The following is a 13,477-nucleotide window of genomic DNA, read 5'->3' as shown; positions in this document are numbered from 1 at the left end:
GTCAGCCTCCAGCAGATGCCATTAGCTGTGCTGGAAACTCTCAGTTCAATGCAACGTGTGTGCATCTGTGTGTGTGTTTGTGCAAGCAAAGAGAGTGGAGGAAAGAGGTTTTTCTATGGGGGCATGCAAGGAGGAGGACGTATCCCTCCTGGAGTGGTTCAGCCATAGCTGGAGACTTGTGGACATGCCAGGAGCTCCTGATGTTCCTTCCTGGTATGTCCACAAGTCTGCTGGGGGTCAGGGGCGAATGCGGAGGGTAGTTGTACAGGGTTCCTTGCTGAGCACTAATTCAGTTCCCCATAATCAAACGGGGACCAGACAGCTTTGCCTCCCGTGCTCAGGGTTGTATCTCTTGGGATTGCTCTTCTTTCATGGTTTTCAGGAAGGCAAGCCACGTTGCTGATTTTATTTTTCTCTCTAGCAAAGAGGGAATTGTAACAATTGTGAGATCTTGAATATTAATTATTGCTTGGTTGCATAGTCTTGAAAAGATGAAGACATGTATTGTCTGCAGTGCAGTTTCAGGATCATGTGCAAACTCTTTCTCCTTAATCTCTTTGTGGTGGCTCCGGTAAGACTGGTGCCCACTCCTGCTATTAATTTTTCTAAAGTTCTTTGTGTTTAGTTGGTTTAATTTTGTAACCCTACTCCTGGGCAGAAAGATCTTTTAGTAACTCGCCTGTGTCTTCCTACTAAGCAGGATCACAGCTCTGCTGCCAAATGTCTGGCACCCTTTAGTCCTGGCAGAGATGCGATGTGCATCCAACACGTAGCTGCCTCCTGATCATTCCTCTTGACAGCCTTCAGCTGCCTCCACAATACCTGCAAGCATCAAGTGCTCAAGAAATTCAATCAGCTATCTATTGCTAAGGAAAGGCCAGTAGTACGAACAGTTCAGAGATAGATGTGCGTGTCAAAAACTCTTTTCACCTCTTTATACTCCCTTGGGTTTCTCTGTTCCCTTCTGATTTACTCTTCAGAGTCTTCTGGTGGCGATGCACAAGATGACAGATTTTCATAGAGTCGCAGTGTTGTTCTCCAGCCCTTCCGGTGGAAGAAGAGGTTTGGTAGGTGGGTCTGCAGATGGGATGTTCCAGATGTACTGAGCCGCCTCTGATGGGAGAGGCTTCCACCTGGGTGGTGCCTCTGCGGCTTTGTGCAGAACTGGGTCTCCACTGTCCATCTCCAGAAGTGCGGATAGTAGGCAGCGGGCAGGAGAAAGGGAGTAAACTCTGTCTTTCGTTGCCTGGTTTTAAATAAATCCTCTAGAAAGTTGCTAAAGTACCTCTGGCGCTGTCTTCAAAACTATAACAAAGATACATAAAAAGGAATCTTATTCTTTGTCTGGGGCGAAGGAGAAAAGTGCTGGATTTAGCTTTCCATTTCAAACACAAAGGCCCATTTCTTCTGTTCTTTGAGGTGTCTTTCTTTGATGCCGTCACTGGAAGCAGGACATTGGGAACTGTATGGTGTGGATAAGAGCAGCAGAATGTGGCCTCACACTCTTTGCTGAAATCATAGGGAAGATGAGCTTTCCTGTTGTTGGGGAACATCTCCAGCTTCCACCAATTAGCTCTCCAGACCATTTATTCTTTACCTGTGTCACTCTGTCCCGTTTCTAATGAAATGCTCAAAGCAGTGACTGTGGCATCTTCATCCTCTTGAGAGCAGTAGTTTGATGTACTGCCTTGACACAACACCCTTGGGAACTTCCCAAAACTACTCCTCCTGCCTCCATCCCGTTTTATCTACTGCATAGACCCATTTTTAGCACAATTCAGCTACTTTGCTGCATATACTGAAGTACCATCCTGGCTGGCTATACAGATAGATTTGCACTGATATTTAATCAGCCTACCATGGTTCTTGCTATAGTTTAGCAATTTCCATACCCAACCCATGCATGCTAATTTAACAGAAATATTGAGACGTCGTTTTCCTTTGGGAACAAGGAAGAGACAAGTCTGATGCTCAGCCTACAATTTCTGGAGGCTCTGTAGAGCTTATTGGGATATTTCGTGAGGATTTTGCATGACATCCCGCACCGTCCTTTGTTTTATGCTCTTTGGTCTCAAGTCTTCTCTCTCAGGAGCTTGATCACCACAGCTGAGTTCTCCTTGTGCCATGCCCCTCTCTGCTTTTCATACCTCTCCGTATGCATTTGTTTTCCCACCTCACACATGGTGTCTCCAAGTCCCCGCAGACGTGGGGTGAAGCATGAAGGGGAGGCTGTGGCCACTCACGTTGCCGTTGTGCCTCCACGTCCCCTTGTTAAGGGACTGGCCTGTTGGTGAAGACAAAGCTCTGGGTTAGGAACCAGGCTGTACTGCATCTTTCATAGCTTCCCCAGAGCACATTCCAGGGTTTCTCTTTTTTATGCTAAACAAAACAGTCTGATCAAATACTCCTACCAACACGCATGGATGCACAACCATGCTGCTGTCCCTTCTACTCATCTTCTTGTGAGTGAAGGGTTATCCGCTGGAAGTTAACTTGGGGTATAGCTTGGGTGCTGTCCCAGACGTGCCCTGTTTACCCCGGCACATCCCTTCTTATAATCAAGGACTAGCTGGGCCTTTTTGGACATCATGTTGGGACCCTCTGATGATCCAGCCAGGGACATGTCATTAGCTGTCTAAGCAGTAGTACTGTAATTAGCAGCTCTCTCCATTACTGACTCTTCTGTTATGGACCAGTATTTGCTAAACAAAGTGATGCGACTAGCCAGGTCTAACTTCTCAGTGACCAAGAAGCTTGGTCAGCTGAAGGATGGGTTTGGGCAGGTATATGCCATACATGACCATGCATAAAGGAGGGGACAGGTTTAATCGAACCTTTTCCACGTGGTGGCCGGGCCCGCGGTGCTTTCCCGCAGCTCAGAGCTTCCCGGGGGCTCGGCTGTGTGTCACGAGCCGTGCTGTTCCCTGCAGCAGCTGACACGCATGTCAGCTCCTCCCTCAGTCCCCGTGGCTTTTATCCTTCTCTCGCTTTGAAGTGATGTATTAAAACATTAGCAGTCTTCCACTGGGACCTGCACAGAAGCTGCTAGGGATGTTTCCCATTTGAGGGGAATCTTGAGTTCAATTAGCGATGGCTGGAACTGGAGCAATGATGAATTCCTGCAGGGTTGTGCTGCTTTTTCCCCCTCTCTTCTTAATGGTGGAGTAGTAAGGCTCTATGAAGTACAGCTAGAGAGCCCCAAGAGCATCCTCTGCTGTGCTGGTGCGACAAAGCGCTAGCGAGGAGATGCTGGCAGTGGGAAAACCAAGCACCTTTCTCCTTCCCAGTACACAGACATCCCCATTTCATCACTCCTCCTCCCTTCTCCTCCATGCAAGCATTGAAGTCCTTCGTAATCAGCCGCGCATTACGGCTTGGCAGTGTGCCGGAGAGCGCCTGCAAACAGCCGGAGGCCTCGGCGGTGGCACCATCTCTGCCTGCTGTCATTCATGCCAAGGCTTGGCTGATGAGGAGATGAACTGGACCGGGCCTGCGACCCAGCACTCGTGCTGCTGCTCCCTCGTTCAGAGGGAGTTCTCCTTCCCGCCCTACTCTCCTTCCCATCCTTGCGTCCGCTCCCGTGGGCATCGCTGAACCGAGCTCTGCACGGCCTCTGCTAGCCGGTGGGCAGCGCCTGGGGCAGTCGTGATGACCTCTTGGGACACAGCAGTGGCGCCGGTGGTCCCTCGTGAACTAGAAAGTAAGGAGCCCATAACACAAATCTCTTACCTAAATTTTACTCTTGACTCCTGCTCAGTATCTGAAAGAGGAAAAGCTTCATTTTTATTAATATAATGGCTGTTTTGTTTCATGAGTATTTATTTACTTAAAGAAGAGCTGTGTTTCTTTCCAAGCAAACCTGTTTTAAAGATTGCCTTTTAACATGACATTGTACATGGTGGAATCAAGACATGCTAAGGGTATTTAACACGTTAATGATACATAAATGAAAATATATGTCAGATCTCGAGGTACCAAAAATTCTGCATAGCATATGCTGCATGAATATCAATGCATACAGTCTAACTGCAGGAGCACCCGGATTGCACATATGTCTGGGTTAGCTGAAACCGCTGCATTTTGATCAGGGTAACTGAAAGCAGTGGGCTTTAGGTTTATTTCTCTATCAGTGGTAGAGGTTTTTCCCCTTCTATACATGACAAGGTGCCAGACTTGCTAAATCCTAGATCAAAGCCAGCCATTTCCTGGTGCCATGTTTATTCTTTTATTTGGATCAAACAAAAGCACTCCTCATGCTGTTTATAGTAGTGAAGGCAAAGGGTCCCCTTGCTTAAAGATACATTTGAGAAGAAGCAAGAGCTTCTCAGGAGTCATCTTCTAGAAACACCTCTCTGAGGCATGTTGCCTTTTCTTTATTTTTCCATTTCATATTCAGAAATGAATTATGCGCATAAATACAGAGAGTCCTTTCGGTGTCTTTAAAATGCGTTTATTGCACTATCTGCTGGGTAACTTGGATTCCGTGATCATACAATATATATGATATGCCTGAAGAGGAAAGAGCTTCCTATATATGCATACCCTGGTTTTCAATTGGAAAAGGCTTTTTACGGGGCATTCACCCACTCTCCCCATCTCGCCGCAGGTGGAGGAGCGCTCCCGGCTCAATCGCCAGAGCTCGCCGGCCATGCCCCATAAGGTGGCCAACCGGATTTCTGACCCCAACCTGCCTCCTCGGTCGGAGTCTTTCAGCATCAGCGGCGTGCAGCCGGCCCGGACCCCACCCCTGCTCCGACCCGTGGACCCGCAGGTAATGGTGCTTCCCCCGGCAGGCTCACCTACCGGAGCCAGGATGCTGGGGGTGCTGGTAAGGTAACAAGAAAAAGAGCGGATTAGAGGGAAATAGTGTCTTGCTCCCTGGTTTCTCAGCCTTAAGCGTATTCGTGAGTAAGAGCAGCATCTACATTCATGAGTGGATTCCTCTTGTCACCTCCATGTGCTAGAAACATCACGCTGGTTTATACCTTCCTTTGAAGCATCACGTACTGGTTACTGCCAGAAACAAGCTGGAGGACCGAGAGGAACCGCTGGTCTGGTCCAGTGCGGCAGTTGCTCTGTTCCTCTTCGGATCTGGTTTATTTAAAGGACCAGAAAAAACCACAGCGCCTGGTACAAAAGACCCAGGACGCTTTGATGCTGAGGATCATCAGAAAGAGGTTTTTGCTTTCTTTGCCGCTTTAATTCAAGGTTTTGTTTTGGTTTTCCATTGAGTTGACATCAGTCACAAACACATCTGGAGAGGGCATAGATCACCATGACCATCTAAAAATTCCTCCCAGCCATGAGGTCTGTAAGTACTCTGCCACCAAAAGCTCTGCACTGAGTGTCGGTGCCAGCTCTGGTCCAGCCCCTGGAAGTGCTCCCACAGCTCCGCAGACTCCAGCAGGGATTTCAGAGGGAAGTACAAAGCCTTTGCTCCGTGTCCACGTGGGCTTCCTATGGGAAAATGTGCCAAGTGCCATCCACGTGTGGTATGCGCACCTCTAGGTCACCAGTGTGATGCCAGCTTTAAACAGAATACGGGTGGGAAAGCCCTTAAACATACAGCTCTTTTTCCCCCAATGTACATGGTCTATATACGTTGGGAAGTGGGGAAGACCCACTTCACCGTAATCTCTCTGTTTGACCAAACAATTTTCAGTGACCTTTTTGACGACCTGTATTGTCAACAGCTACAAAGACTTTTGTTTGGTAATAAAATACTGATGAAAAGGTTGTTTGAATCCCAGAGACCCATGTAAATGTCTGCATGCATACACATGTGCACATGATACATGTACGTGTGTACATAGAGGTGTGCGTAGAAATGTCAAATAAAAGTTACAACCCCACTGTATCAAAGAAGTGCAGCTTCACAGGGTCCTGGGAAGAAGCTCCGATTTCACGAACTCTAACTTTCACGAATTTCTCAGATTTCCCAAAACAGATGTCAGTATTCTCTTCACTCATAACCCTTAGATCTATAAGGCTGATCCATGGGATAGGGGCTACCTAGACCTATAGGAACTGATGCCTCAAGATACGCTTTTTTAAGCCATCTATGCCTCAATGCCTGACGATTTCTTTTTATTAATTATTATTTATTATCGTTTCCTTCTTTTTTTCATTTTTTAACAAGGAAAATCCATGCCAAACCTCATTAGCACAACCTTAGAGGTGCAGGTGTAGGAGCTGGAAATTTGGCAGAGCCTGGGGCGGGCATGGTGTGTGCGGGAGCTGGCAGGAGGGAGCAGCCTGCCCCTGCTCCTGGGGTGGTACCCGCAGAACGGCGCGGGGCTGGCGCTACGAGCCGCGTCACCGAGCACACGCAGGAGCGGTCAGGACTGAAGGATGATGTTGCCTGATTTTAAAAGGCTGAGCTGTGCGAGCGTGATTTTTAATAGCTCTCGCGTTGAAGCGATGGAAGTCAGAAGTTCCTGAAACCAAGGCAGTGCTGATCTCAAACCAAGGGGGTTTTTTTAGTGCATCTGAAGTGCTAATCAAATTTTTTTTTTTTTAAATCAAATTTTTAAATTTTTTTTTTATTCCTTTTTTTTTTTAACATTTTGTACTGATAGTTCTGTTTTGACTTGGTGCTTAGATTCCACATCTGGTCACTGTGAAATCCCAAGGAAGCTCCTTGTCTGGGTCTCAGTCACTGCATGAACAGCCTGCAAAGGGACTGGCTGGGTTTCAGGAGGTTCTGACGGTGACCTCTCACCGCACTGAGATGCCAAGGCAGAACTCGGACCCCACCTCAGAAAACCCTCCTCTGCCCCCTCGCATTGAAAAGTTTGACCGAAGTTCTTGGTTACGGCAGGAGGAAGACATTCCACCAAAGGTAACACTATCGCTCCTCACTTTCAGCACGTCAAAGAGGCAATCCCGGAGCTAAGCCCCCGCGGGACAGTGCTGTGCTCAGCACCTCCGGCAAAGCAGAGTGGGCAGGACCGAGCCCATCCCCGTGGCTCCGCAGCGGGTACCGACCTGCCGGGGGGCTGCATTTCCCGAGGCAGGTTTTGCACGAGATGCTGGGAGCTGCTCTCGGGCGCAGACACAGGGCTGCAAAATAGCGTTGCCCTCCAGCAAAGAAGGTTCTCGAGCCCGGACAGAGGCCAAAGCAAATTAATTTCTCCTTTCCCTAGGATAAAAAACAACCTTCTGTTAAAATAGAATTATAGGAACATAAAATTTGTCATATTCGGTAAGACGGGTCCTTTTTAGTCCGGTACCGTGCCTCCAGTTGCAATCAATATTTGATGGAAGACTTGTAAAGGCTCCAGCAGCTTTATACTTTCATTGACATTTTGGCAGCGTGTGGCAGTACCTCTTTAATTAAGACTCTTCTGGACCAGTATTTCAATCGCATTGTTTATACACCTTCATTCTGGAAGAATTATAGCTTGGCCATTAAAGTTCCTCTTACAGTGAATCAGCGCTCAGCCTGGGAGGATTTTTACAGGGAAAAAATGATTACAAATTTATTAGTGACAGTGCGGCAGTATTTGTCCCTGATGGAAAGGCAGTATTTCTGTGTATTAACAAAGTAAGTGACTTGCCTTTTTAAAGAGCAAAATATCAGCTGTGAGCTAAGCCTCCCTGTGCAAGGGATCTACGGTGGCGTGTCAGATATGTTAATAATATTCCTATTTCTTCTGCCACCAAGTGATAAGAGCCATTGGTGCTTACTTAAGAGGAAAGGCAAGCCAACAGCTCCTGGAGTTGCTCGTGTGCTTTGCTCCTCAGTAGTGCAGAAGGGTGGCTGCCTGGTTTTAACCCAGTTTTGATAAACCCTGTGCAATTTCAGGTTGGCTTTTGCCTTGAGTCCTTTGAGAAGGGCATCTCATAACTGCAGTAACGTGCTACGCGGTGAGACCGCAGCACTTGCTCCTTGGTAAAAGGCTGTTTTCCAGCACTATGGAGTATTTTTCCCTCGACTGAGGAAACATGAACTGTGGAAGGGGTGCCCACCAGGTCACATTTAAGGCCGTCGTGTCGGCAGTAATACCCATGAGGAGTCTGACTTCACATTTTACTGCCCAAAGTGGGTTGGATGTGTTTGTAAGCGGGAACGAAAGGACTGCCCCGTGAGGCAGGGCCAGCCGTCTCTGTGGTCCGGGGTCTTGTTTCTGCCAGTGCTTACGGCTGGATGCTTCAGAGGAAGGTAAAAAGCTCCCCAAGTCCTGAGTGCGGAGTACCCTACCCGGAGGGGAGATTGCTTTTTAATTAGACAAGCTGTAGCTAGCGGTGCTGCAGAATGTAAAGCTCGCTCGCTCTCTAAATCTTTTTATCTTGCCTAACATAACTGCGTGTTTATTCTCAAAAAAAAGGCCTAATCCTTTTTTTGCTAATCCCACCAAGCCCTTGGCCTCTCTGTTACCTGGTGCAAGGTATTGCACGGTGAGTATCGTCGTGCCTCTCCACCTCAGCCTGCGCTGCCTGGCGACGAGACCACCACGCCCGCGGTGATGCCCGAGCTCCCACGGGACGAGGCAGGGCTCCGGGCTTATCTGCCGTCGCACCCGAAGGCTGCCGTTGGCTTTGGGTTTCTGCTGGTGCTGGTGAGCCGTCCTGCTGGCAGCGGGGTCTTGGCAGTGGCATCCGAAGCTCAGCAAAGCTTTAGGGTTTGATTGCGAGCGTTAGGTGGTTCAATCTGGATCTTTCCACTGTCAATCCTCTTGTTTGTCCACCAGTCAACACCTTCTCTCTGCTGGTGCATGTTGTATCTGAACTAGAGATGCTAAAAACTCCACCATGGCTGCTGAAATGCACTTCAGTCTGAATTTTACCTTATAAGTTACTTTTCTGGGGTTTGTCGGATTTAGATTATGTATATGTGTGTGCGTACATCCAGCTTTTGAAAAAGTAAATGCCCTGTTTGATGGTAGCCGGGCGGCTCTGTGTGCTGCTCGGGGCTCCTCTGCTGGGAGCATCCCTGACCACGCCTTTGCAGCTCGTTTCTGTCTCACACCCAGCTGATTCCTTCTAAAAGCCGAGATCTTCGTGTTTTATAATTGCTATAAATATTGCATATCTCTCGTTGGGAAATTAATTGTAAGTCAAGTCTTCAGGCAGTGCTGAAGGGTGATCGCTCAGACGTGCCAACGGCCGCCTGACGTGGTGGGGCAGACTCGGTGACGGCGAATATCTCCGTTCCTTTCCAGGTGCCTCAACGAACCACTTCCATATCCCCTGCTCTGGCGAGGAAGAACTCCCCAGGGAATGGCAGTGCCCTGGGGCCCCGGCTGGGCTCCCAGCCCATTCGGGCAAGGTACGGACACCGAGGGGGACGGGCAGGAGTGCTCCCAGCGTGCTGCTGCCTGCGTTCCTCCTGGCATCGCTCAGCTGGGGAGCCCAAACCTGGGCTGGGGTTTAGCCCTGCTTTTGCTCGCTGGTAACAAGACGCGATTCGCAACGCTTCTCTTGTTGCTGGGATGAACTAGTTTTGCATTCGTTAGTATTTTGTCACAACAGCAAAGGCCATGAGCGCTTGGATCCCTGGAGGTTTTGCTCCCTGGGCTGAATACGTTCCTGGGCATTGCAGGGTTTGGAGGTGGGTGCTGCATCTGCTGTTGTAAGGTCCAACAGGAATTTGGGGGCTCCCCTTAGTGGAATTAGGTTCTGGTTCTCCCAGCGTCACCTCTTGCATATAAGGGGGTCCATATAAGCCAGTGGGGAGATGTCAGTGATACATACCATACATTTTCTACCGTCAGAGCAGCTTTTCACAGATAATGACCCAGGAATGTGCCGGGGGACAGACACTGATACAGCTTGGTGAGATCTTTCTTAGATGTAGATCAAGGATTAAATTCCTTTCAGCTTCCTAGGACTAGGCCCTTTAGCTTAGCCAGATCGAGCTCCTCAGCACAGTGGCGTGCAGGGCACGCTCGTAGCACCCTGAGGAAGGATGCTGCGCCGCATCTGACGTCTGCCGTGCCAGAGCTATCCATGCGCATGTTTAAAACGAGCAGGAAAGTTGACAGGCGCTGCTCAGAGCCGGATGGAAAAAATGTGGCTTAGTCATGCGAGAGCTTGTCTTTGGTTCACAGAGCATCGTGGGCAGATCTAGACCTCAGACAGGCAAATCTCAGGGTAAAGACGTGTTCCACGTAGCCTCGCGTGATGGAGCTCCTCGGTTCCTTCTTCCTGCCTTGTCATTTTAGGGTGAGGTCAAAAAGTGAACGCTGGGATGCTCGTAGCCGTGTGCCGTCACCAGTTTTCAGCATACACCTTTCTTTCCAGCTCAGTGCCCCAGCCATGCATCAGCGACCTCACGTACAGCGGGCAGCAGCTTAGAGTAGCTGGCAGGGGTAGCAGAAGGAGGTGGAATCTTTTTTGTTGTTGTTGTTTTTTAAATTAGACAAAACCCATGCGTATCACGGTTGGTTCCTCTTTATTGCTCAAGGCTGAAGCATTTTGTATTCTTGAAAATGTTGTTCTTTTAATTAGCTGTTGCTAGAAGGACAATTTAAAATGCAGAGGGTTATTGGACTGCATGGTCCTAGTAAGTGATAGTATTGAAAGTAAAAAGGATAATGGGAGTCTGTGGGGTTCAAGTTGAAGGTTGCCCAGTGTTTCCTTCAGCCTCCCAGTCCCAGTCCTGGTTGGTACAGGTAAATACATTAATATTATTTTATTCAAATACATTTCTTGAATTAATTTAGCTAAGGACATGTCAGCTGTTTAAGGAGCATGAGCTGGAGGCCTTCAGTGTGATGAAAATTGGAAATGATTAGGATGCTACCATGTCCATTAAACTAAGTATTCAGTGAAATAGTTCCACATTTCATTTCTCTCACAGTAATGTAGCATTTCTCCAGTTTTCCTTTTTAACTACCTCTCCTATTGGTTCTTGGTTCCTCCCATGCGTAAATGTAAATATTATTAAAATACGCTTTCTTTTATTCGTTACGCTGTTGTAACAAATGAGGGGATATTTCCTTGCACACAGAAAGTCACTGTCTTGCTCTTATTTTAATACCCACCTGTGTCAATGCAAGATAACACTAAGCAGTGATTTTATATAATATCCATGCTAAGCAGGGTCCCAGCGATTCTGCCAACGACCCCATTACGGCAGTGGGCCTTTGCACAATTTGCACGATTGTGGTCGTTCTCCGAGGGATGCGGCGTGCACACTCCGCACACCTTGCACTTCATGTGCACACCCTCCAGTTGCAATTGCATTACGTCACGTGGCAGTATTACCACATCATTTTTATGTATGCGAGGTCCTCATGGGACTCGATGGAGAAAGCTTTGTATACATTTTTAATGGGACTTTGAATAATAAGATCACTTAACAGGTATATTGTATAAAACCAAATTGCAGAACTCTGCCTTGAACGTGTCTTCTGATGTCATTTCAGTGCCAAATAAGAATTAATTTCCTAAAGGCATCTGATACTCTGAGAGATATTAGTCACTTTTTGTCTATCAAGGATGCTTTTTATGCTAGGTTTATATATGTTCACAAGGGTGAAAGAAATCAAGGAAGAAAAGTGGGTACCTTATGCAGGTTTAAAGTGAAGCCATGAAAATTGGGAAGTGTGATTGAGTGGCAAAAGTGATCTGCAGCCTTGTTGCAAACTCAAGATCCTTTCTTCGCTGTAATACTTCTTTCTCTGTCTAACAGCAATTTGCAAATTCCTGCTTTTATGATGAATATTGGTGGTTAATTCAGGTAACTCCAGCATTGCACATCTACGGGTTGAAGGGGAGTTCTGAGCAAAGAACCTTCTAATTTTTGCCGAATTTGGCAAAATAAGAGTAGAAAGCTGCTCTAGCCGATTTTTCATCATGGTTGTGGTCCACCTCCATAAAGACGTTGAGTGCCTAATTCAGCTCCCCTGGATTTCAGTGGGGCTTGCAGGCTCAGTAGCTTCCAAAGAGAAGACCTCAGCCCTGTCTTCTCCGGCAGAGGAGATGTCTCCTCACCTTCCAGCTGTCCCCATCAGTGTGGGAAGGATCTGAAGCCCTGGAGGTGCATGCAGTACCATCTGACGGTGCCTCTCTGTTTTGTGCTCCCGCAGCAACCCGGACCTGAGGAGGACAGAGCCCATCGTGGAGAACCCACTGCAGAGGACCAGCAGCGGCAGCTCCTCCAGCTCCAGCACTCCCAGCTCCCAGCCCAGCTCCCAGGGCGGGTCCCAGCCTGGCTCCCAGGCTGGCTCCAGCGAGCGCAACAGAGTCAGAGGTGAGGTTCTTGGAAACGTCCCTTAGCACCGGGTGTGCTTTCTGAGGCTTGTCTGATAAGCAGGAAGGGCAAGAGGTCTGTGGTCTTACGTATGTTTTTTTAAAAGATTAAAAAAATCAAAGGATTCATCATTTCTGACGTACTTCTGCAACCAGCTGGCCTCCTTGCAAACAGAGATGCCGATGCTCCCTTTTGCCTGGGTGCTGATGTAGGATGCCCGCAGCAGCGTGCACTGCTCCTGCACTCTACTGAAGCACTGCACTGCCAAGTAACTTATCCAAAAGGAGATGGGGGTTATGCTGTAGCATTAAAAAAAAAAGAATACCAGCACGCTTCCTATTGTCATTGACCCCAGCTCACTTCTTCTGTGATGGTTTCTTTAGGATTGTGTTGCACTTCATGTGGGTATCTCTTTTTTCCCTTTTTTTTTCTGAGCTTCATCTTTGTGCAAAGCCTGAGATGGGAGCAGAGGAGTGAATTAGCCCATAAGAAGCTTTCTCTGAAATGCTTTCACCAGGCAGCCGTGCTTACCCTGGTTTTATGTTCCTAGCCAAATTGTTTCCTCTCATCTTAGAGCCACTCTTAAAGATATTCCATTCCCCCGTTCAATCGCAGTAGGAGTTGCTAAAGCCCATACAGCCCATACATCTGCATTTCTGGCACAGCCCCGCAGTATAAATCCCCAGGGCTGAGGCGCATTAAAACAAATGCTGCCTCCGTGCTCTGAATTTTTTATGACTTGGCCATAAGATGACATGTCTGTTGTCGAAATCGTCACTTCTCCAGGTAGTCAATAAAAGCAGTTTATCGCCAATTGTCCTTTTTGGTTTGGTTTGGGTTTTTACTAATGAGGAACCCTGTGACAAATCATGTCCTAGCAATGTCAGGTGCTGCAGAGCTTTTAATTTATCACATGCCCTGCCCTTTTGCAGATTGAATTTGTTTGTTTAGTAGAAAAAAGGGCAGTCACGAAGCGAGAAGGCTGTCAGTGGAGGCTGGGCTGGATTATGGTTTCTGTCGCTGTATGGAGGAACGCTCCATATAGTCAAGTAGAGAGGAGCAGGAGGATTTTTCGAGACCACAGAAGCAAAACGTAGTGAAACCTTACTAGCTGGACAAAAATTACCTATTTACAGGGCATCCAGTCCTGAGCCTGGGATGTCCTTGTGTGCTTTCACCACCATCTTCCTGCGCTTCATGGGCAAATAGCTGGGGAAGGGGCTGCCGGCACCCCGGCGCAAGGGGGAGGACGATGAAGCCCCCCACACCCACCCATCC

General features: G+C 48.0%; 1 protein-coding gene across 6 annotated transcripts in view; it reads left to right on the top strand.

Annotated features, from left to right (window-relative positions):
- Window positions 1-13,477, top strand: part of TNIK (TRAF2 and NCK interacting kinase) — a 79,230-nt gene that overhangs the window by 42,810 nt on the left and 22,943 nt on the right. For 4 of the 6 annotated variants that reach the window (XM_075716190.1, XM_075716189.1, XM_075716188.1 and 1 more), the window contains 4 exons: window positions 4,607-4,771; window positions 6,602-6,841; window positions 9,165-9,271; window positions 12,036-12,199. In XM_075716190.1, the coding sequence (XP_075572305.1) occupies window positions 4,607-4,771; window positions 6,602-6,841; window positions 9,165-9,271; window positions 12,036-12,199 (676 nt within the window). The remainder of the gene's footprint in view (window positions 1-4,606; window positions 4,772-6,601; window positions 6,842-9,164; window positions 9,272-12,035; window positions 12,200-13,477) is intronic. The other 2 variants (XM_075716192.1, XM_075716191.1) reach the window with 1 other exon arrangement.

The sequence above is a fragment of the Pelecanus crispus genome, chromosome 9 (assembly GCF_030463565.1).
Source record: "Pelecanus crispus isolate bPelCri1 chromosome 9, bPelCri1.pri, whole genome shotgun sequence".
Classification (NCBI taxonomy): domain Eukaryota; kingdom Metazoa; phylum Chordata; class Aves; order Pelecaniformes; family Pelecanidae; genus Pelecanus; species Pelecanus crispus.
This window is presented reverse-complemented; position numbering and strand designations above follow the sequence as displayed.